General features: G+C 42.0%; 1 protein-coding gene across 1 annotated transcript in view; it reads left to right on the forward strand.

The window, feature by feature from the left end:
- LOC110101205 (DNA-directed RNA polymerase I subunit 2) overlaps window positions 1-24,738 on the forward strand; it is a gene marked incomplete at its 3' end in the record, with an annotated part of 79,066 nt that overhangs the window by 7,626 nt on the left and 46,702 nt on the right. The window contains 6 exon segments of the mRNA XM_020829003.2: window positions 19,187-19,264; window positions 19,371-19,416; window positions 19,712-19,883; window positions 19,967-20,019; window positions 20,133-20,206; window positions 20,334-20,451. Of these exon segments, the coding sequence (XP_020684662.1) occupies window positions 19,187-19,264; window positions 19,371-19,416; window positions 19,712-19,883; window positions 19,967-20,019; window positions 20,133-20,206; window positions 20,334-20,451 (541 nt within the window).

The raw sequence follows: 24,738 nt of genomic DNA on the forward strand, positions 1-24,738 counted from the left end.
AAATAAGATAATAATAAAATACATCATGACATCTTTAAATTCTGGTCCCTCGAAGGTTACTAAATCTTCTATGTTAAATGTGGGATTAATGTTAAAACCTTTGGGAAGGTCTAGTACATAAGCATTGTTATTAACCTTGGAAATTATCTTGAACGGTCTGGCGCTTCTCGCATGCAACTTCTTTGCGGATCTTGGAGGAAAACGCTCCGGACGGATCCGTACCATTACAAAGTCTCCAATTTCAAATTCTTTAGCTTTTCTTTTATGGTCAGCCATAAATTTATAATTTGCATTACTTTGTTCAATTTTCTTTTAAATTTTCTTATGTAACTCCTGTAGATGCGATGCAAATGATGATGCTGACTCAGATGTCCTAACTCTAGTGCTCATGGGAATTAAGTCAATGGGTTGGTTGGGGAGGTATCCGTACACTATTTCAGCAGGGCTTAGACCCGTAGTTCGGTTCAAAGAGTTGTTGTAGGCAAATTCCGCTATAGGCAACTTAGAGTCCCAGTCCCTAATGTTTTCTCCTACCAAGGCCCTTAAAAGATTTCCTAAACTCCTGTTCACCACTTCGGTTTGATCGTCTGTTTGGGGGTGAAAAGTGGTAGAAAATTGCAGTTTGGTCCCCATTTTATGCCATAATGTCTTTAAAAAATAACTTGTAAATTTCACATCTCGGTCTGACACAATGGTTTTAGGCAGCCCGTGAAGTCTCACAATTTCATCAAAGTACAGCTTGGCTATTCTAGAGGCATCAAAAGTTTTGGAGCACGGGAGAAAATGGGCCATCTTAGAAAATCTATCTACCACTACACAGACTGAGTCATGTTTCCTAACGGTCTTGGGTAAACCTAAAACAAAGTCCATGCTGACGTCCTGCCAAGGTTGGCTAGGCACGGGGAGAGGTGTGTAAAGATCAGTATTTTGTTTCCTTTGTTTGGCCAACTGACAGGTGTGACACCGCCTTACAAGTCTGCTAACGTCCCTTTTTAGACTTGGCCAGTAAAAGTGATTTTCGACAGCCGCGATGGTCTTGGCTTATCCAAAGTGACCCGCTAAACCTCCAGCATGTAACTCCCAAACAAGAAACTCTCGAAGTGAAGTCTTGGGAATACAGAGTCTTTGAGCTTTAAACAAGTATCCATCTTCTAACATAAAATCTCCTACGATACGAGTTGCTAGCTTAGAGTAGGTTTCTCCAAAATCGGGGCAGTCAGAATAGTTTTCTTTAATTTGCTCGAAACCAACCACTTCCGTTCTCATCTCACGAGCAACCATCATTCTACGACTTAGTGCATCTGCAGCCTTGTTTTCAGAACCTGCTTTGTGCCTAATGGTGTAAGTGTCTTCTTGTAGGAACTCAACCCATCTTCCATGTTGGGCATTCAGTTTCTTCTGTGAATTGATGTATCGTAAGGCTTCATTGTCAGAAAAGATAACAAATTCTTGGGGAAGCAGGTAATGTCTCCAGTATCTGAGGGATTGAATTATGGCGTAAAATTCCTTATCGTAGGTGGAGTATCGTTGCCTGATGTCATTTAATTTCTCACTGAAGTAGGCAACCGGGTGTCCTTCTTGTGATAATACTCCTCCTATTCCTATGCCAGATGCGTTGCAAGTTACTTCAAAGACTTTCGAAAAGTCGGGTAGACGCATGACTGGTGCTTCAACCATTTTTCGTTTTATCTCCTCAAAAGCCTTGGTGGCTGATGTCGTCCAGTTAAATTCCCCTTTCTTCAAACAATCAGTTATGGGACCCACTATGGTGCTAAAATTTCTGATAAATCTTCTATAAAACGTGGCTAGTCCGTGAAAACTCCTGACATCTTTAATATTCTTAGGTTCAGGCCATTCATTTATCGCTCGCACCTTTTCGGGGTCAGCAGATATGCCTTGAGAAGAAATAATAAATCCAAGAAATGTTACTTGATTTGTTAGGTAAGTGCACTTCTTAGGATTGGCATACATTTGTTCCTCCTTCAAAATTTCACACTTGTTTTAGATGATTCAAATGCTGCTCCACCGAACGACTGTAGATCAGGATATCATCGAAGTATACTACAACAAATTTTCCAAGGAAGGGCCTAAGGATCTGAGTCATTACTCTCATAAAAGTGCTAGGTGCGTTACTCAATCCAAAAGGCATTACAGTCAATTCGTACAACCCATCTTTGGTCTTAAATGCGGTCTTCCATTCGTCTCCTGGACGTATCCTATTCTGGTGGTAGCCACTTTTAAGATCTATTTTCGAAAAGAGCGCGGCTCCAGTCATCATGTCAAGCATGTCATCTAAACGAGGGATATGAAAGCGGTACTTGACTGTGATTTTGTTGATAGCACGGCTATCAACACACATTCTCCACGACCCATCCTTCTTAGGGGTAAGAAGGGCGGGGACAGCGCACAGGCTAAGACTTTCTGATGTGAAACCAGGAATTGAATTTCGAAGCTTAATAATATTGTTTAAGTGGTTGAAATTGCAAGCTTAATTTTGTTTCAACAAGTGAAATTTTCAAAAAGATTCTTAGAATTCAACTACGCTTAGGAAAGAGCTTACACCTAAATTAGCAAGATCGGTAAAATAACGACGGTAATAAAAGTAATGCAAATGAAAAGCCAACTAGAATCCCGCAGTTAACAAAGCGATTGTCTCACCTTGAGGCTGCACTCATTTACCTACTTCTAGGCTTGTTGGGAGAAGAAGAACCACACAAGTGATGAAACAACTCCGAGGGCGATGGTGCCGTAGATCCGTAGGGAAGGAGAGGACGGCGCCGGCCGTGGAGGTGGTGTGAAGCGACACCCTTCGATGATCCACGTGTAGACGGAAAAATGATCGTCGATGGACTCCACTAGAGCTGGTAGAATCCGGTCCAAATATTCTTCGACGGTGTCGTCTAAGTCAAAGCCGACGTCGAAGAAGGGAGATCTGAGGATGTTAACTCGTCCGCGGTTGTCGTACTCAAACCCGAAATTCCACTTGGGTACCTCCATGCATTCTTGAAGATGCGAAGGGGTGGTCGCCGCAAGTAACTCTCCAATGAGGGGAGAGGTGGGCGGCGGGTTGTAGAGGGGATGGGGAGGCCGGCGGTGGAGGTAGGATGAGGAGAGATTGGTTTAGAAAACAAAGACAAAAACTGAGAGTAATTTCAGTTTTGGGGAGTTTTGGAGGGGAAATTTGAATTCCAATGAGAGGGCAATTAATTTCTTAATGAAGAATTAATGGGGGAGAGAGAGAGGAGGCCGGCGTTGGAAGAATAGGGAGGGGGGGGAGGATTAAACTGAAATTATTTCAGTTTTAATGAAAAGAGGAGGGAAAATTAATGGATCCTAATTTGATTCAAATTAGGATCAAGGGGTTTAATGTGGTAATTAAATGAAATCCACCAAGGGGGGCCGACGGCATGCATAGGGAGAGAGGGAGAAATTTGGGGAGAAGGGGAAGGGATTTAAAACTTGATTTGATGACGTGGCAAGGGATTTAAAACTCCAAATTAATTTGATTTGAAATTTATTTGTTCATGAAAACTTTCATAATTTGGATTTCGAAATTAGGAAACAATTCAAAATTTGAATTTCAAATCTCCAATTTGAAGTTGATGGAGATATGGAATGAACCGTATGGGAGGGATCGTCGGCGAGGTGGGCGGCCGGTGGTGGTGGACTTGGCCGGCGGCGGGAAACCTTAGGGAGGGGCCGGCGGCTAGAGCTATGGGGAGGGGAATTTTTGTAGAGCTTTCTTGTGAGAAGAAAATTAAGAAAAGCAATTAAAAGAAAAGGAAGAATTAGAGAACTCACTAAGAGATCTCAATGGAAGAACTTACCAAGAGATCTTCATGCACTCACAAAGAGAACAAAGCACAGAAATTTTCATTCATTCAATAATAATCCCAAGTACAATGACAAAGCCTTTTTATATAGGTTATCTAGAAATAAAATGCATAAAGACGATAATGCCCTTGGGCTACACTAAGCACTAATTCCCTCATAGGGGTACAAAAGGAAAAACATGAAATATAAATGACTTGAATAAAATAAAGTATCAAAAATAAAGGCTATGAATCAAGGCCGTTGATTGGCGTCTCCGGCGATGGCACACGTGTCGAAATCTGATTTCCCCATCATTCTCCTCGGGTGGGAGGAAGCTCGACCCTGTCGAGTAAGGGTCCTGAGAACTCTCGTACAACTCCAGAAGGTCGGGGTCCAGCCTCTGTATCTCATCCCGCTCCAACCAAGTATCCTCCGTCTCCGGCTTTCCTCTCCAATGAACTAAGTATCTATGGCGTCCGCCATCCCTGGTGGAAATGATCTCATCACTAAGTATGGTTTCAATCTTCTCCGTATTAGGTAATGTGGGAATTTTGGGGAGTGGAGGTAAGCTTGGGATCTCACTAGGTATGGACTCACAAGGCTCAAGATTTAGTGGATTTTCAGGGTTAAAACCAGGGCCATCAAAGGCTACTAGATCCTCAATGTTAAACGTGGGATTCATGTTGAAACCTTCAGGAAGGTCCAAAACATAAGCATTAATGTTTATTTTTGAAGTTGTTTTAAAGGGACCCGCACTTTTAGCATGTAGTTTCTTAACGGCCTCAGGTGGGAACCGCTCCGGACGAATCCGAACCATGACATAGTCTCCAACTTTGAACTCCTTGAAGCGTCGTTTGAGATCAGCATTAAGTTTGTAATTTTCATTACTTTGTACAATTCTTTTATTAATTTCTTGATGCAATTCCTGGATATGGGATGCAAATGCGGATGCAGACTCTGACACTCTAAGCTTAGGACTCATGGGGATTAAATCTATCGGTTGCCTAGGTTGGTATCCATAAACAATCTCAGCTGGGCTCATACCGGTGGTCCGGTTGACAGAATTATTGTAGGCAAACTCAGCAATGGGTAGTTTGGAGTCCCAATCTCTAATGTTCTCACCTACCAAGGTCCTAAGGAGGTTCCCAAGGCTCCTATTAACAACTTCAGTTTGGCCATCCGTTTGTGGGTGGAAGGCGGTGGAGAACTGCAGCTTAGTACTCATCTTAACCCATAAGGTTTTTCAAAAATAGCTCGTAAATTTCACGTCTCTATCCGACACAATTGTTTTTGGGAGTCCATGGAGTCGGACAATCTCGTCAAAGTATAGTTTGGCAATTCTAGAGGCATTGAATGTTTTAGCACAAGGGAGGAAATGGGCAATCTTAGAGAAACAATCTACTACAACACAGATAGAGTCATGCTTCCTAGTGGTTTTGGGTAGCCCTAAAACAAAGTCCATGCTAATGTCTTCCCAAGGACGGTTTGGGACGGGAAGCGGGGTGTATAAACCCGTGTTATGTTTCCTCTGTTTAGCTAGTTGGCAGGTATGGCATCGTTTGATCAGTCTTCTAACATCTCGCTTGAGACTGGGCCAGAAAAATCTATACTCAACCGCTGCGATGGTCTTAGCCTGCCCAAAATGTCCAGCTAAGCCTCCTGCGTGTAGTTCCCACACAAGAAATTCACGAAGAGATGTGTTGGGAATACACAACTTCTGAGACTTGAATAAGTAACCATCCTCTAACAAGAAATCATCTACAGCTGGCTTATCTCCCGCCGTTAGCGACGCATAAATATCTTTAAAATACGTACACTCTTGATAGTCATCCTTGATGCGATCAAATCCGACAACTTCTGTTCTCATCTCTCTAGTGACCATTATTCTACGGCTCAAAGCATCGGCTGCTTTATTTTCAGTTCCGGCTTTATGTCTGATAGTGTACGAATACTCTTGTAGGAATTCAACCCATCGACCATGACGGACATTTAACTTCTTTTGGGAGTTGATGTATCGCAACGCCTCATGATCCGAAAAAATTACAAACTCCTGGGGTAGCAAGTAGTGTCTCCAATATCTAAGGGACTGAATGATAGCATAAAACTCCTTATCGTATGTAGAGTATCTCTTTCGTATGTCATTTAGTTTCTCACTAAATTATGCCACCGGATGTCCCTCTTGTGACAAGACTCCTATTCCGATCCCTGATGCGTCGCAGGTTACCTCAAACACTTTAGAAAAATCCGGGAGACGCATAACAGGAGCTTCTACCATTTTCTGCTTGATGTCCTCAAAAGCTTTGGTCGCAGCTATCGTCCAATGGAATTCCCCTTTCTTAAGACAGTCAGTTATTGGGGCTACGATGGTGCTGAAATTCCGAATAAACCTTCGATAGAATGTGGCCAATCCATGAAAACTCCTAACATCCCGAATATTCTTAGGTTCTGGCCACTCATTTATAGCTCGCACCTTTTCTGGGTCCGCTGATATTCCTTGAGTTGAAATGATAAATCCAAGAAAGGTCACATTGTCAGTGAGGAATTTACATTTGGCAGGTTTGGCGAACAATTGCTCTTTCCTCAAAACTTCACAAACTTGTGTTATATGATTGAGATGTTGATCCACCAAATTACTATAGATTAATATGTCGTCAAAGTAAACTACTACAAATTTTCCCATGAAGGGTCTGAGAACTTGGGTCATAACCCTCATAAAGGTACTTGGGGCGTTGCTCAGACCAAACAGCATAACAGTCCATTCGTAAAGTCCGTCTTTAGTCTTGAATGCCGTCTTCCATTCATCTCCTGGACGGATCCTAATCTGATGGTACCCACTCTTAAGATCTATCTTGGAAAAGAGAGTTGCTACGGTCATCATGTCCAACATGTCATCTAGCCGGGGGATGGGAAACCTATACTTGACAGTAATCTTGTTGATAGCGCGGCTATCAACACACATTCGCCACGAGCCGTCCTTCTTGGGAGTCAAAAGTGCAGGAACAGCGCACTGACTAAGGCTCTCCTTAATGAATCCTCGTTGTAGGAGTTCATAGACTTGTTTCTTCAGTTCCGAATGCTCGGTCGGGTTCATACGGTAGTGAGGGAGGTTGGGTAGGGATGCTCCCGGCACTAAATCTATCGCGTGTTATATGTCCCGCAGGGGTGACAGTTGGTTTGGTAAATCATCTGGGAAAACATCAGCAAAGCTCTCAAGAAGAGGCTTCACTTCCTCGGGGATTTGTTCTTTCTGATCCTCATCCACTTCTCTCGCTACTAGGGCATACATGGGCGTTCCTTGGGTGATCTCGATTTCTACTTCCTTAGCAGTCAAGAGGTGTAGTCCTTTGCTTTGCTTGGCTGGGGTAGGCTTGGCTTCCGTCTTGGGAGGTTTGGGTTGAGAGGGTATTAACTTGATCTTCTTTCCGTTATGTTCGAACACGCAGGTGTTCGTTCTCCCATAGATATGAACGTCATTGTCAAATAACCAAGGGTGACCCAATATAATTTGACCCACGTCCATGGTCAAAACATCACACCAAATCTTCTCTTGATATCCCACAAACTCTATGGGGATGAGGCTACGATCTTTAATTTCTATGGTAGTCGAGTTGATCCAAGCAACCTTATACGGGTTTGGGTGAGGGGTCATCTTAAGGTTGAGCTTGGAAACCATAGCTGAAGAGACTGCATTGATACAACTCCCACTATCGACAATAACCTTGCAGCTCTTTTCTCCAATTTTAATAAAGGTATGAAAAATGGAAGTCCTACGCTAATCATCGTTCAACTTAGGTTGTGACAAAGCGCATCTAACAACCTGAAGGGTAACGGGTTCTTCCTCCGTAAAGGAGTCTTCTTCTTCATCAACATGGTGAACCAAGTCAGTCTCAGGTTCGTTCTCCTCTTCGTCCACCTCTTCAATTATGGTGACCTTGTAAGGACTAGAACACTGCGACGCAATGTGTCTATACCCATGACACCTATAGCACTTGGTTCCAGAAGTGGGTTTGGAGGCGTCTCGTTCGGGGGTCTTACCTTTGAGGTCCGTGCGAGGTGGGGCCGAACTAATAGGGGGTCGGCTTGTAGTCTAACACGAGGGTCGGTTTTGGGGTTGTCCAGACGAGGTTCTATACGAGTTCGAGCGGGAGTCAAAGTGTCTCGTTTGGGAGTGGGTTTTAGAATCTTCGAGGTCGAGAACTAGGCTGCAGGCTGCCTCTAACGAGTCTACTCCTCTAGCAAAAAGTTCAATACGCAGATCTTCCCTAAGGCCAGCTCTAAACATGGACAGGATTTGAGTCGGGGTGGCCGACTCTTCGCCATTGCAACGGATCAGGAAATCATCAAAGGCCGAGATATAGTCTTTGACGGGCTTGCTCCCCTGGGTCAATCTATTCCATTTATCAAGGAGTTTAGGGTAGTATGAAGGAGGAAGATATTTTCTCTTAAGTTCTTGTTTCATTGTCCTCCAATCCGTGATAAGGTGTTCTCCTCGAGCCTCGCGCATATTTTCTAAATTGGTCCAATACAAGTTGGCTCTACTCGTGAGTTTCATTTCTGCAAATCTAACCTTCCTAGCCTCCGAGATGCTATACCATTTGAAGTAACTATCCATGGACTTGAGCCAATCCATGAAGACTTGGGGATCAAGAGTTCCATCATAAGTTGGGGCATTAATTCTAATGTTCTTCAACAACTGGGCATCGTTATCTTTCCACGGGTTCTCATCCCCTACAGGGTCTTGATGGGGTCTCGGGTTATGGCGGTACTGGTCTCTAGGGTGGCTGTGATCTGCTCGGTTATCCTCATCATAGGGTGAGTGAGGTCGTGAGGGTGTATAGATCGCGGGGTTCCCGATACGCTCTATGTTATCTAACCGATCACTGGTTAATCTCCTAAAATCTGCTAGGTCCGTCTGAGTGTTACGAATTTGCTGCGTGACAGTTTCCAATTGGCCCAAAATGAGGTCTAGGGTAGCTTGGAGGTGCTGCGGATCCATGGTTGAAGGTTATGGGTTGACCGGGGAAGTGTTGAGGTGGTGGACAGCACCTAGACACTACAGCAGGGTGCTCCTAAGGCTTCAATACGCCGCAGGAAAACTAGGGACAACAACCTAACACGATGGCGAAAGTTGTTAAAGTGTTTAGGGTGTGTTGTAGTGTGCGGACAACAACTTGACAAAGGACTACGGGCACCCAACAACCACTAAACAGTGCAGGAATAATTCTGGACAGCAAGGATTTTAAGTGTAGCAAGTGACTTAGGTGAAGCAGTGGGTGGTAAGTAACTAAAATAACACTTAGGTAAAGTAGACATGCATGTTAGCAATGAAAATATGATGCAGGAAATTACTGGACAGCAAAGAAAAACAGTAAATAAAACTACCTAGATGATGTTATGCATGCAAACGACCATAAACAAGCTAAGGTAGACTCCTAGGATGCACCTAGCACAAACAAAACATGCTAGCCATGCTCTAATACCAAGATGATGTGAAACCAGGAATTGAATTTCGAAGCTTAATAAAATATTGTTTAAGTGGTGAAATTGCAAGCTTAATTTTGTTCACAAGTGAAACTTTTCAGAGATCTTAGAATTCAACTACGCTTAGGCAAGAGCTTACACCTAAATTAGCAAGATCGGTAAAATAACGACGGTAATAAAAGTAATGCAAATGAAAAGCCAACTAGAATCCCGCAGTTAACAGAGCGATTGTCTCACCTTGAGGCTGCACTCATTTACCTACTTCTAGGCTTGTTGGGAGAAGAAGAACCACACAAGTGATGAAACCACTCCGAGGGCGATGGTGCCGTAGATCCATAGGGAAGGAGAGGACGGCGCCGGCCGTGGAGGTGGTGTGAAGCGACGCCCTTCGATGATCCACGTGTAGACGGAAAAATGATCGTCGATGGACTCCACTAGAGCTGGTAGAATCCGGTCCAAATATTCTTCGACGGTGTCGTCGAAGTCAAAGCCGACGTCGAAGAAGGGAGATCTGAGGATGTTAACTCGTCCGCGGTTGTCGTACTCAAACCCGAAATTCCACTCGGGTACCTCCATGCATTCTTGAAGATGCGAAGGGGTGGTCGCCGCAAGTAACTCTCCAATGAGGGGAGAGGTGGGCGGCGGGTTGTAGAGGGGATGGGGAGGCCGGCGGTGGAGGTGGGGTGAGGAGAGATTGGTTTAGAAAACAAAGACAAAAACTGAGAGTAATTTCAGTTTTGGGGAGTTTTGGAGGGGAAATTTGAATTCCAATGAGAGGGCAATTAATTCCTTAATGAAGAATTAATGGGGGAGAGAGAGAGGAGGCCGGCGGTGGAAGAATAGGGAGGGAGGGGGAAGGATTAAACTGAAATTATTTCAGTTTTAATGAAAGAGGAGGGAAAATTAATGGATCCTAATTTGAATTTCAAATTAGGATCAAGGGGTTTAATGTGGTAATTAAATGAAATCCACCAAGGGGGGCCGGCGGCATGCATAGGGAGAGAGGGAGAAATTTGGGGAGAAGGGGAAGGGATTTAAAACTTGATTTGATGACGTGGCAAGGGATTTAAAACTCCAAATTAATTTGATTTGAAATTTATTTGCTCATGAAAACTTTCCTAATTTGGATTTCCAAATTAGGAAACAATTCAAAATTTGAATTTCAAATCTCCAATTTGAAGTTGATGGAGATATGGAATGAACCGTATGGGAGGGATCGTCGGCGAGGTGGGCGGTCGGTGGTGGTGGACTTGGCCGGCGGCGGGAAACCTTAGGGAGGGGTCGGCGGCAAGAGCTATGGGGAGGGGAATTTTTGTAGAGCTTTCTTGTGAGAAGAAAATTAAGAAAAGAAATTAAAAGAAAAGGAAGAATTAGAGAACTCATTAAGAGATCTCAATGGAAGAACTCACCAAGAGATCTTCATGCACTCACAAAGAGAACAAAGCACGAAAATTTTCATTCATTCAATAATAATCCCAAGTACAATGACAAAGCCTTTTTATATAGGCTATCTAGAAATAAAATGCATAAAGACGATAATGCCCTTGGGCTACACTAAGCACTAATTCCCTCATAGGGGTACAAAAGGAAAAATAGGAAATATAAATGACATGAATAAAATAAAGCATAAAAAATAAAGGCTCTGAATCAAGGCCGTCGATCGGCGTCTCCGGCGATGGTACACGTGTCGAAATCTGATGTCCCCATCACTTTCCTTAATGAATCCCCGTTGTAGCAACTCGTTCACTTGCTTTTTGAGCTCTTCGTGTTCAGTTGGGTTCATTCGGTAGTGGGGTAGGTTAGGTAAAGAGGCCCCAGGGACTAAGTCAATAACATGTTGGATGTCCCTAGGGGTGGCAGTTGGTAGGGCAAATCCTCAGGGAAGACATCGGAAAAAGTTTCCAGAAGAGGTTTTACCTCTTCAGGGATTGGTTCTTCTTGATCTACACTTACTTCCCGGGCTACTAGCGCGTAAAGAGGGGCTCCCGACTCCAGTTCCATACCTAGGTCCTTAGCAGTTAATCCAGTTATCAAGTTCATGCCCGTGTTGGGTTTCAGAGAGTTGGGCTTAACTTCTTCCTTGGTAGACTTAGGTTGGGTGGGTAACATCGTAATCTTCTTGCCCTCGTGTTCAAACACACATGTGTTTGATCGGCCATAAATGTGTACATCGTTGTCGATCAACCAAGGGCGGCCAAGGATGATTTGACCCACATCCATCGTCAAAACATCGCACCAGATTTTCTCTTTGTATCCAATGAACTCAATAGGAACGAGACTCCTATCTTTCACCTCTAAAGTGGTTGAGTTGATCCAGGCGACTTTGTAGGGACTTGGGTGTGGTGTGGTCCTTAACTGATGTTTCGAGATCATAGCAGACTATACGGCGTTAATACAACTTCCACTGTCTATAATGACTTTGCAATTCTTGTCTTCAATCTTAGTGGAAGTGTAACAGATTGAAGTCCTTCGCCAGTCTTCGCTAGGTTTAGGCTGCGAGAAGGCACAGCTAACGACCTGCAGATCTAAGTGATTCATCTTTTGAAGACAGTGTATCACAACAGTATCCTCTTCGTTGAAAAACTCTTCATCATCATCAATGTGGTGAACTAATTCAGCTTCAGGCTCATCCTCTTCTTCCGTTACTTCTCCAATTATAGTGACCTTAAACGGGCTAGAGCACTGAGAAGCAATGTGTCCGTATCCATGGCATCTAAAACACTTAGTGCCGGTAGTGGTTTTTGGTGTCTCTCGTTCAGGTGTTTTCCCTTTATAGTCTGATCGAGGTTGGGCTTGGCTAGGAGCAGGCCGACTACCAGAGGGTCCAGTGGGTTTGTTGTAAGGTTGGCTCGAGGATGACTTGAATGGGTTGGGTCTAGAGTCTTGATTCCTAGTGGTGTGGCTCCTAGATTCTTCCAAGTCTAGCACAAGACTACAGGCAGCTTCATACGTATTTACTCCTCTAGCAAAGAGTTCATTTCTAAGATCTTCTCTTAATTCTGCTCTGAACATGGATATAAGTTGCGTAGGAGTGGTGGTCTCCTCCCCGTTACAACGAATTAAGAAATCATCAAAAGTTGATATGTATTCCTTAACGGGTTTACTTCCTTGAGTTAACCTATTCCAACGATCTAGTAGTCTTGGGTAGTATGAGGGAGGGAGACATTTTCTTTTCAACTCTTGTTTCATGGTTCCCCAGTCAGCGATAGGGTATTCTCCTCGAGTCTCCCTCATGTGTTCTATGTTCGTCCAGTACTGGCTCTACCAGTCAACTTCATCTCAGCAAATCTGACTTTCTTCTCTTCCGAAATGTTATACCATTTGAAGTAACTGTACATCCCTTTAATCCAGTCAAGAAAAACTTGGGGTTCTAACGTACCATCAAACGTCGGGGCATCTATCTTAATACTCTTATGGAGTTGGGTATCGTTGTCCCTCAAAGGCGCGTCACGTCCTACCGGTTCTTGATGGGGTCGGTGATTGGGTCGGTAGTAGTCTCTAGGGGGTCCGTACTCAGTTCGGGCATCTTCGCTATAAGGAGATTTGGGTCTAGAAGGGGTATAGATGGCCGGGTGACCTATCCTTTCGATGTTGTCTAGTCTTTCTCCCGTATGACGCTTAAGGTCCGCAACACTCGTTTGGGTGTCCCTAATTTGTTGTGACATTGAGCCCAGCTGGCTCACAATCATGTCTAAGGTTGCTTGCATATGTGTGGGATCCTTGGTTGGGTGCTAAGGATTATTAGGAAGGTTTCTTAGTCCAAGGGCAGCAGCTAATCCCACTAAAAAGCTTGCTGAAATTGTAATTACAGCAGCTGGAAAGTCCAAGGCAGCAAGCACAACGAGGGGTGAAGTTACCAAAGTGTTTTGGCAAGGTTCCGGGGTGAAGGCAGCACCTAAACAGTGATCGTAGGTCCACTAACGGGTACTTAACATCAGCTGAAACAGTATGGACAGCAGTGGTACAACATGGTGGAGTTGTCCTACACTATAAGGAGTGCTATAAATTCAAAGGCAGCAAGATGACGCTAGCTAAAATGACTTAAATGCTCAGGATATGGTGCAGGAAAAGTAAAGACAGCAGCTAAAACAGAGAATATCTTGAAGCTACGCAATGATATGCATGCAAATTTAGAGCTATAACGACGGTTAGACCCTAGGATGTTTTTCTAACATGTCATGCATGCCTACCATGCTCTGATACCAAAATGATGTGAACCATATGAGATGAAAACCACTAGGAGTTATTTCAAGAAATTTAAGAAGAAAAAAAAGATTAAAGTTTTGCTCTATTTAAATTTAAAGCTAGCACATAGAATTGAGTTAAGAATTTGAAAATTTCAACTTTATTAGGTCCAAAGAAATGCAATTGAAATTAACCGAAGCAATTCATTCAAAATTCCAAGAGATTTAGATGCAAAGTACAAGTAATAAAAATCCAACGCTTAACAATGAGAATTTCACCTTGAGGGCCGTTTCACTCAACTATTAGTAAGCTTCAGCGGAGAGAGAAGATCCAAATGATGAAGGATATCACCACTAGAGAGAAGGCGCCGAAGAACTTCGTCGGAGGAAAGGTAGCAGGTGGGGATGGATGTCGTAGGTGGCCGTCGAAACTCCACTTGTAATTTGAAAATCGTCGGTCGATGATGCTTGCAAGGATCGGGACAAATATATATTTTCTTGATCGAGCTACCTCCATACCAAGGAAGTATCTAAGTGATCCTAGGAGGGATGCAAATTGGCTTGCTGGGATGCAGACTATCCATTACACATATGAATATGATATGCCGTCAACCCAGGAGGGGCCGGCTGGACCAGTCCAACCTGGACCGGTCCAAGTGTATACACGGTGGGCCCAGTTGGGCGGCGGAAAACAGAGAGAGGGGGGGGGTGGGAGGATCCCCTTGGTGGGCCATGCTTGGCTTAATTCATCTTAGGAGGGAAAATTTGAATACGGGGGACTATTTTAGGAAGTTTGCAATTGTCCTTTGTGGTTAATTAGGAGCGTAGGAGGGAATTGGGATCTCATCTTGAATTTGAAATATGAATTTGAGATCTCATCATGTGCTTGTGCTCTAGGGTTTGCTAGAGACTTGTGGAGAGTTGTTCTTCCTCTCGAATTGAAGAACATTGTATCTTTCTTTATTTTCTTGCATCTTCTGGTGAAAACGTTGTTTTCCTGCTGGGACAGCAGTTTTCTCACTGGTTTTGGGCTAATTTTGATTAGGTTTGCTTGCGAACTCAAATATTACCTTAGGGTTACTTGAGAACTCAAGTATTTCCTATCAAATTGGTATCAGAACATCGATTTGGGACCGTCAACGGCTGAAATCCTGAAATTTCAGCGGGATTTCTTTTTCCGGAAGAAGATATTTGTGATTCTTGGGAAGAGAGATGGCCGAGAAGAAGGTAGAGGTCTTGGAATGCGAGATTGGTCAAATGAAATCAGATTTGGAGAGAAAGTTTTTTCACTTTCAAACTCAAATCACCTCCAACAACGAAAGGATAGGGAAAATTCACGGTGATGGAAGAAATGCTGAAGAAACTGTTGGAGTTGAAGACAAATCCTACGATATCGGAAGCAAGAGAGACCACCGGAGGCCATGGTGTAGGAGGAAATCCAAACCCATTTATGGGGAGGAGAAATTCAGAAGTGGAGGTCATTGAGGGGGAGGACGACATGCCACCTATAGAGCCACTTTCTAGAGAGTAGATTAGTTTGGGAAATGACCGACGGGGTGCTGATTTCATTAGGAGAAGGGAAGAATTCCATCGCCGGGGTGCTGATTTTGAAGGGAGAAGATGAGAATTTGAGGAAGGGTTCGGGTATAACCGCCGGAGGGAAGATCGTGACAGTTGGGGAGCACTGCCTTTTCGAGGAATGGGAGATTATGGAGGATTCAGGGGAGACGGGGGAGACCCACGGGTGAGGAAGCTGAAGATGCCTGTCTTTGAGGGTGAAGACGGTCATGGCTGGATCTACAATGTGGAGCGTTACTTCGCTATCAACGGGTTGACAAAGGAAGAGAAGCTGATGACGGTGGGATTGTGTTTGGAAGGAAAAGCCTTGGCCTTGTACCAGTGGCGTGACAGGAGGGAGCCCATCCGGAGCTGGAGAGAGTTGAAGGATTGCTTATTGGAGCGTTTCCGAGCCGACGGGGGAAGGGGACTTCTATGAGCAATTTTTTGCTTTGACTCAGGAGGGGACCATGGCAGACTACCGAGACAAGTTCGATTACTTGGCTAGCAGATTGGATGACATTTCAGAGTCATCCCTGGAAGGGAACTTCATGAAGGGGTTGAAATTGGAGATCTGAACAGCAGTCAGGGTGCTGGAGCCGAGGAACCTAGGAAAGGCTATGGAGCTGGCGCAGTTGGTGGAAGATTAGAAGAAATTAGAAAGAGGAGCTCGAGAGAACTATTTTGGGGGATCATACAAGATGACTACTACCTTTCTTACCATCAAAAGGGGCAGCGCCAAGAAGTCTGAAGGAGGTTCCAAAGGAGAAAACTAAAGGGGAAATCGGGGAGTTGGAGCATGCCATTATTTTGAAAGAAGGGGAGACACCGATCAGCGTCCGCCCTTTCCGTTACCCACAAATTCAGAAGGATGAGATTGAGAAGTTGATACGGGAAATGCTCGAGGCAGGGATCAGCAGACCCAACAACAACCCTTTTTTCTAGTCCAGTTCTCCTGGTCAAGAAGAATGATATGAGTTAGAGATTCTGTGTGGATTACAGGGCTCTGAATAAAAGCACTGTACTAGACAAGTTCCCAATTTCGGTGATTGATGAGCTGCTGGACGAGCTACATGGGGCAGTACTGTTTTCCAAGCTGGACTTAAAATTTGGATACCACCAAATCAGAATGAGGGAGGCATATGTTCCAAAGACAGCATTCAGGACACATGAAGGGCATTATGAATTTCTGGTAATGCCCTTTGGGCTGACTAACGCTCATGCTACGTTTCAGTCCTTGATGAACAGGGTGTTCAAGCAGTACATCAGGAAGTTTGTCCTAGTCTTCTTTAACGACATTCTAGTATACAACAAGACTGGGGAAGAGCTCTTGGAGCAATTGAGGATGGTCTTAGAAGTACTACAGGAGCATCAACTGAGAGCCAACCTGAAGAAATGCAGTTTTGCTTAGTCAAGTGGTATCCCAAGGAGTGGCGGCGGACCAAACCAAAATTGAGGCAATGCAGAAATGACCACTACCTAGGAACATAAGAGAGTTGAGGGATTTTCTAGGATTGACTGGCTATTATAGGAAGTTCGTGAAGGGGTATGGTACCATTGCATGACCTTTGACTGAGCAGCTGAAGAAAGACAACTTTCCCTGGGGAGATGCAACGACCCAGGCCTTCGAGAGGTTGAAGAAAGCCATGACCACTGTTCCTGTTCTAGCTCTTTCAGATTTCAGCCAAGCCTTTGTTGTAGAGACCGATGCATCAAGATATAGGTTGGGAGCAGTGTTGATGCAGAACCACAGGCCTGTAGCATATCAGATACCATGACGGAGGACTTAGAGGTGGTTTTAGAACCACTAGAGTTGGCAGGAGTCCGGCCAGACAAAAGGGCAACAAAGAAGTAATGATTAAATGGAGAGGCCTCCCTGATTTCGATGCCACGTGGGAACCAATTGATAGAATGATGGATCAATTTCCTTCCTTCCATCTTGAGGACAAGGTGATTCATTGGGAGGGGATTATTGATATGCCGTCGGCCCAGGAGGGGCCTGTTGGACCGGTCCAAGTGTATACACAGCGGGCCCAGTTGGGTGATGGAGAACAGAGAGAGAAGGGGGGGATCCCTAGGTGGGCCATGCTTGGCTTAATTCATCTGAGGGAAAATTTGAATGTGGGGGGCTATTTTAGGAAGTTTGTAATTTTCCTTTGTGGTTAATTAGGAGCGTAGGAGGGAATTGGGATCTCATCTTGAATTTGAAATCTGAATTTGTGATCTCATCGTGTGCTTGGATCTAGGGTTTGCTAGAGACTTGTGGAGAGTTGTTCTTCCTCTTGAATCGACGAACATTGTATCTTTCTTTGTTTTCTTGCATCTTCTAGTGAAAATGTTGTTTTCTTTCCCTATTTTCCACTGTTTGGGTGAAATTCCTGCCGCAAGGCGGCTTTTTTCCTTCTGGGACAGCATTTTTCTCACTGGTTTTGGGCTAATTTCGATTAGATTTGCTTGCGAACTCAAGTATTACCTTAGGGTTACTTGCGAACTCAAGTATTTCCTATCAGAATCCTAAGAAGAAACTTGGGATAGAAAAGGAGGGGCTTCTAATAGATACATGAAGATATCAATGTCTGGTAGGAAAGCTTATATACCTCTTCCAAACCTGTCTATATATTGGGTTTGTTGTGAGCATGGTGAGCCAATATAAGAGTAATCCTATGGAGCATATGGAAGCTGTATATCAAATCTTGAGTTATCTTAAGAACACTTTTGGAAAGGGGATATTATTTAAGAAAAAATGAAGGTATGCAATTGATTCTTTATTCTGATGCTAATTGGGAAGGAAGCCTGGTTGACAGTTGATCGACCATAGGATATTGTTCATTTGTGTGGGGGAGTGTAGTAACATGGAGAAGCAAAAAACAATTTGTTGTTTTCAGAAGCAGTGCGTAATCTGAACTGAGAGCATTAGCAGTTACTATTTGTGAAGCTATTTAGATAAGACAAGTATTGATTGAACTGAGAATAAAGATTGAAGGCATAATAAAGTTGAAATGTGACAATCAAGCCACAATCAATATGACCAAGGAACCAATACATCACAACAGAACAAAATATATTACCATTTATAGACACTTTATATATGAGAAAATAAAGAACTCAAAAAGTAAAGTTGTATATACTCAACTCATGAACAACTTGCCGATGTTATAACAAAGGCGCTACCGGGCTCTCTATTTGATAAGTTTGTTTGCAAGTTAGGATTGTACAACCTGTACAACCCAACTTTAGGGGGAGTGTTGAATCACACGTCAACGAGGGGGCCCACGGCTTTGATAGGTTAACAATTCGTGCGCTGTAGTGGGAGATTTCCTCTTCTGACACCAAGATCTGTCAGATTGATTTTAAGATTCGTGAGATATAATTATTAGAATCAATTAGATTAAATGACTTTCCTCTTCTATTTGTTATAATTAATTATATTAAATGTCCTTCTTTTTCTGTTTATTCTCATAGAGAGAGAGTGTATATATATATATATATATATATAATGATTCTAAGGAATAAAATTTGAATTAAATTTCCCCTAAAGAATTTCTTCAGAACCCATAGCAAGGCCTGAGACTAAAATGAAACAATCTAAAAAGTGTAGGGATTGTTTTGGTCTTTTACTTGTAAAAATAATTTTCAATTTTATTTCCTTTGGCTAGCCTCTCTCTTCCTCAAACAAAAGCAGCCCCAAATAAAATTGTATATAATGGCTTCAGTGATTATTTTTTTTCTACTATTCCTATGTTTGTATGCAAATAAATGCGCTACATGTGATGATTTTGCTAGTTCGCTCTTGTCCTCATTGTAATGATGATGATAGACATTGTAAATATTTGTTTGATTGTAAAGTCATTCCAACCTTGGTATCATGTATCATCCATATAAATATCCCATTTATACATTGAGATGCTATTTTCTCTAATATTATTGTGGTTTTCTTTGCTACCTTTAAGAGCAAATGTTAGCAAGTAGTAACATGCCCGTCTTTATAAATTGTGCCTCGTTCATGCGTTATCTATTTAGGAAAATACTGAAGTTAGATTTGACATCCTATTTCTTGAACTTGATGGCTTATTCTTCATAGTTTTGTGTATTTGTGCTATTAAATTATTAATATCATTATTTTTGCTGTTATTTCTCCGAATATGTTTCAGGTGTGTTCGAGAGGATCAGTCTTCCGTTGTCCTCACTTTGTATTACCTTCATAATGGAAGTCCTAGAGTTGGTTTTCGGTAATATTTCTAAGAGCAATAAGGGATAAATAATACCTAGCATATCATGTTAGTCAAATGTAATCATATTTTGATGCAGTTGCTGATTGGCTGATTCATTTTTTAGGATAGCTGGGAGGGAGTATTTGCTTCCAGTTGGCCTTGTTTTGAAGGTTTCTACGAAAACTGATTTTCTTATTATTTTTTTCATGATATTCGTTGTTGAATGTCTATTAAAAAATCTTTCTTCCAGCATCTTTATATTCATAGGAAAAAAATCTTGTATATTTTTACTTATCTTCATTTTTTTTTTCTATTCGACCTTCTGGTTACTTCTCAATTTTATTGTAATTAATTGATTTTAATTAACATCATTTGGGATGAAATGTTCTTGTTTACTAGAAATTAATGCTTTCAGTCACACCGTACTGTTCTTTATGTGGGTTTTCTGAGTTGTTTCGTTGACAGGCTCTCATTGAAACTACTGATTATGAAATATCTGTGAGCTTGAGCTGCTGCTTTATTGAAAAGTACAGAAAGGACAAAGGTGCTGTTAGTGCTCCACTTATGAGAGAAAGGGCTAGGACAATTCTGGATGATATAGAATTCAGGACCCGTAATGAATGCCTTGAACACATTGGTATTCACGGAGACATTGAGATCATTGCTTTCATTGGTAGATTTAGCCTTAATATATATCGTCCTACTAATGTCTTTTTGTAGGAATTCTATTCAGACCTGCGTTATCTAAATTTGATACTGAAAGTGATACTTTTGTAAGCTGATCACATATCTTACTTTCATTCCTTAATGCATTTCAATTTGCTACTTTAGCATGTTATTGGCGGGCATTTCATTGATATTCATATCTCACTCTTCTTGTATGTAGGTTGGTGAAGCTGTTCTGAGAGACTACATTCTGGTGCATCTTAATAACAACCATGAAAAGTTTAATTTATTGATGTTAGTTACTGTTTCCATTATGCCATTCTTTGTACCACACCCTATATTGGCAATAAGAAGTTCTTGTTTATGCTTATGCTTGATTCTGCTGATCAGTCTATTGTAACACTATAATTTGTTCCTTTAGTTTTATGCTGCAGAAGCTCTTTGCGCTTGTTGATCAGAATGCTGCCCCTGATAATGTGGATGCTCTACAAAATATGGAGGTTCTGCTTATTGGACATATTATGACCATCTATCTTAAGGTGCATTGTATCACTCTCTTGAGTAATCTCTTCCTTAAGACTTAAAGCTCTTATCTCGATAACGTATTCTATGTTCAAATCTTTTAGATTTTATATGATACTTGTTGATAAAAATTAATTAATTAGAAATTTTTAAGTGTGCTGAATTGTTGGCGGGTGTTGATATTTATTGAGGAGGGAAAAGAAAAGGTGTCCACATACAATGTATGTTGACCCATGCATTAATGGGAGATTGGAGAGTTAAAATTGAAATAATTTAAGATTTAATATGATTGAAGGATTTCCTAAAATAGATGTAGGTTATTTAGGAAAGAATTTAAAATTCATATTCATTTGAATTTGAATTCGAAAACTTTCCAAATAAAATAGGAGCTAATTTAGGAAAGTAATGATGGTGAAATGAAATTGGAATCAAGGGAACTTGGAGGGTGGGCCGACGGTGGGGTGTAGGGGAAACATGCATGGCCGATGGTGGGGGGTTTTTGAGGAGGGTGTAGCCGGCGGTTTAGGTGGGGGAAAATGCTTGGCCGGTGGGTTGTGGTGGAGTGGTCGACGGTTGAAGGTGGGGGAAAGAAAGGGTGGTGGTGTTTGGCTTAGAGAGTGGGAGGAGGGAAGAGGAAGCTTGGCCGGCGGTTGTGGAGGGGGTAAGGCCGGCGGTCAAGGTAGAAGGAGAAAAGCAGTTAAGACAAAGAAAGATAAAACCGTGAGCTTGGACACTTTCTACGGCTGACGGGTGATGCTATGCCATCACCTAGGGAATTCAACCATGAGCCCGAACACATCATGCGGCTGGTGGGTATTTCATAGCCCTCACATAGGGACTTCCACTCTCCTAAGAACTCCCATAGCTCTCAAGAATAAAGTGTAGAAACAATATTTTTATTAATCCATCATTGTCTAGTACAAGAGCAAGTACCTCTATATATATACCTTAAAAGAAACTAAAAGACAACTTTTTCCCCTTGGGCTTACATAAGACAAGACCAAGTAAGGGTAAAAATGGAAAATACATAATTAAATAAAAAATACAAACTAAGATAAAAAATAGAGGGATCTCGGCCGTCGATCTTCGTCTCTTTCTTTGATTAACATCCACCATCGGATGTCCGCATCATTCTCTCGGGCTGAAAAAGAGCTTGACTCCGTCGAGTCCGTATCCCGGGTGCGTGACCATGCTTTGGTACCAAGCTGAAGTATAACGGAGGGGGTGGGGGAAGATAATAAGATTAATAATCTGAAATTAAATTTTAGATTTTCTCTTATCAAGGGATTTAAAATTTGGATATCAAATAAGATGGAGGGAATGATAAATATGTGATTAATTATTCCCCTAATTGAATTCCTTAACAAGGAAGGAAATAATTAAAATAGGAGAGAGAGAGGGTTCGACCTAATAAGGAGGGAAAAGAAAATGTGTCCACATACAATGTATGTGGGCCCATGCATTAATGGGAGATTTGAGAGTTAAATGTGAAATAATTTCAGATTTAATATGATTGAAAGATTTCCTAAAATAGATGTAGATTATTGTTGACCTCTATACTAGTGTCAGGATCGAGTCGACCACGCAAGGTTGATTTCGGAAGTGAAAAGAAGCTCGAAATTATAAAAAAAAAACTCACACGAAACGTGTCGACTGAAAACCCAAAATTGTCGAATGGCCTCCGTTCGCGAAACGGACAGCGCCAATGCGTCCGGAGCAACAGAAACAATCGACACCCATATTGATGAATGTCATCGGTCGGCGAAAATTTAAATTTTGGGCGCACGAATCGAAGCGACGACGTGTGCGAGTGGCGACGCGGCGATCAACTCGATGCAAGATTAAAAATTTTATTTTTATTTAGTGCAATATAATTAATTTTTTTAAGAAAGAGAGGGAGAGAAAGAGTGCCTTTGAAATTAAAAAAAAGAATTTTCTTTAAATAAAAAACTCAAAAAATACCCTAAATACCCACTTAAACCCCTCATCCCAACCTCCCTCTCATTCTCACGATCCAACTCACTCAAGAAGGAGCCTCCCCCCTCTCCCCATTCGCCTCTCTTGCGATCCAACCGCCGACCTCCCTCCAAGCTTCTCCAAGTTAAATTTCTTCTCTTTCTCCTTCTCCGTCTTCTTCTTCTCCATTCTTATTCCTTTCTTCTTCTTCTTCTTCCTTCCCTCTTCTTTTTCTCCATTTTTCTTTTTCATTCTTCCTCTTCCCATTTCCTCCCTCATTTCCTTACATTTTTCTCCTCTCCTCTCATCTCCTTTCTCTCATTCTTCTTCTTCTTCTTCCTCCAACCTTTATTTCTCCAAACCTACAAAAATACTAACCCTAATTTTTTTATTTCTTCATCATCCATTCTCCCACCATCCGCTTTAAGTGCAAGATGGTAAAATTTTCGATTTCAAATACAAAATCTTCACATTCCTAAATACTTAAGCCCATTGCTACTACGTATCTGACTAACGACTAGCCTTAATCGAAAGTTCTCTCTCATGATTGGGAGGGATAATTAATTATAGGGCCTTGCGCCTATAGGAAACCAGAACTCACATCATAAAGTCCTCACAAAATGAGGACCGTATTAATTCTCTCCGCTAAAGTCTAGTTTATTAGAGAGTTGCATGAGGGATATCTCTTAGTGGCTAATCTCATTGTTAGTTTAGGGATTATCGTTGAAAATGAACCATGAACGCAATGTTAGATTAATTGATTGTTTTACTACCTTAACTCCTATGCATGTGATTTAGCCTAAGCTGGTTTTATCGCCTTGTTGTTTTATCTTAGCGTTTAAATCGGCATAAGTTTTATTTAATATTGTTCTTGAAATATTAAGCGTACAAATTTCTTTAAACAACTCATCTTCGTATGTACGTTCTACATCATCTTGGTATTAGAGCATGGCTAGCATGCATTACATGTGCTAGATGCATCCTAGGAGTCTACTTAACTATCCCTTAGCTTGTTTACATGCATACCATTGCATTATTATTTTGCATCACTGTTTTAGTTTGCTGTCCACTGTTTTTCTGCACTCATTTAGTGAGTTTTAAGCTAATTTCTTAAGTGTTTAAGTTCTGTCCACATCCTAAACTCATTCCCTTACACTTAGACTACTTAATACATTAGGTTGTTTTGCTGTCCAAACTGACTTGCTTTACCTAGTGACCTTGGCTGTAAGTCTAAACCTTGCTTTTAAGTGTTGCCTCCTATCTAGATTCATCCCTAAGTGTTTCCAAGCGTTTTTCCAATGGACCCGATAAGACTTCAAAAGAAGTTAGATGACATCCTTGACCTAGTGGGCTCTATGACTAGAATTATGACGGAGCAACCTGTTGACTAGCCCCACTCTAAGTACGCGCCCCACTCGATCAATCCTGCTAGTCGGAAGATGCCCCAATCGGCTTATCAACCTATACCTGAGCCTAAGCCTCCACGACCTCACTTAGAGTCACCTTACCGTCTACCCACCTTTGATGGTTCCTCAGACCCTTACTACTTTAGGGAATGGGCTAGACAATTAGAGGATTATTTTGAATCACGTCATATCCCTGAGTCCCACTAGGTTAGCATCACTAAGTCTCACGTAAAAGGTCGGGCTCTTCAATTTTGGATGAGGTTGGAAGATCATAAAGAGTCTCGCGGTGAGTAACCTACTTCTAATTGGAAAGACATGAGGCTAGAACTTAAGGACCCTCTCTACCCTAGTTGGATAACTTTGCTTGATTACCTGGCTGCCCCTAGGAGACTATCCATGACCCTAGCTGAAATTCTCAATGAAATGGCCATTGTAGCTGAGAATGTCTTCATTGCTCCTCCTACATCGGTTCCCTTAAACATGTCCTCTCATTTTTTGACTGATCAATCTTTATTCCCATCTTTGTGTGCTTGTGAGTTAGCATGTTGTGTGTATTTTGTAGTCTGTTTTATCTAATTTTATCCTCTGATTAAAACTTTTGTGTATACCCCAAGGTTTAAAATTGCGTAACTTCGCCTCGAGGCGGTTTTCGTCCGTGAGGTGAGGCGTAAGCCTCGAGGCGATCTGAGGCGTAAGCCTCACGAACACAGAATTGCGTAAATGAAAAATTAAGGGTTTAAGCAGGAAAATAATAGCAGTAGTGGAAAATAAGAATGTAGATGCAATAAAATCATGTCCCAAAGTACAAAATCACAAAATATTAGTTTAACAAAACTCCTTTTTGGACTTCTCCTAATGAAAGAATCGAAAATCACACAAAAAATTTCCAAAAATCTAAAACCCTAAAATTTCTTTCACTTCAAAAATCTAACCAAAAAGTAA

The sequence above is a fragment of the Dendrobium catenatum genome, unplaced genomic scaffold, assembly GCF_001605985.2.
Source record: "Dendrobium catenatum unplaced genomic scaffold, ASM160598v2 fragScaff_scaffold_662, whole genome shotgun sequence".
Lineage (NCBI taxonomy): Eukaryota > Viridiplantae > Streptophyta > Magnoliopsida > Asparagales > Orchidaceae > Dendrobium > Dendrobium catenatum.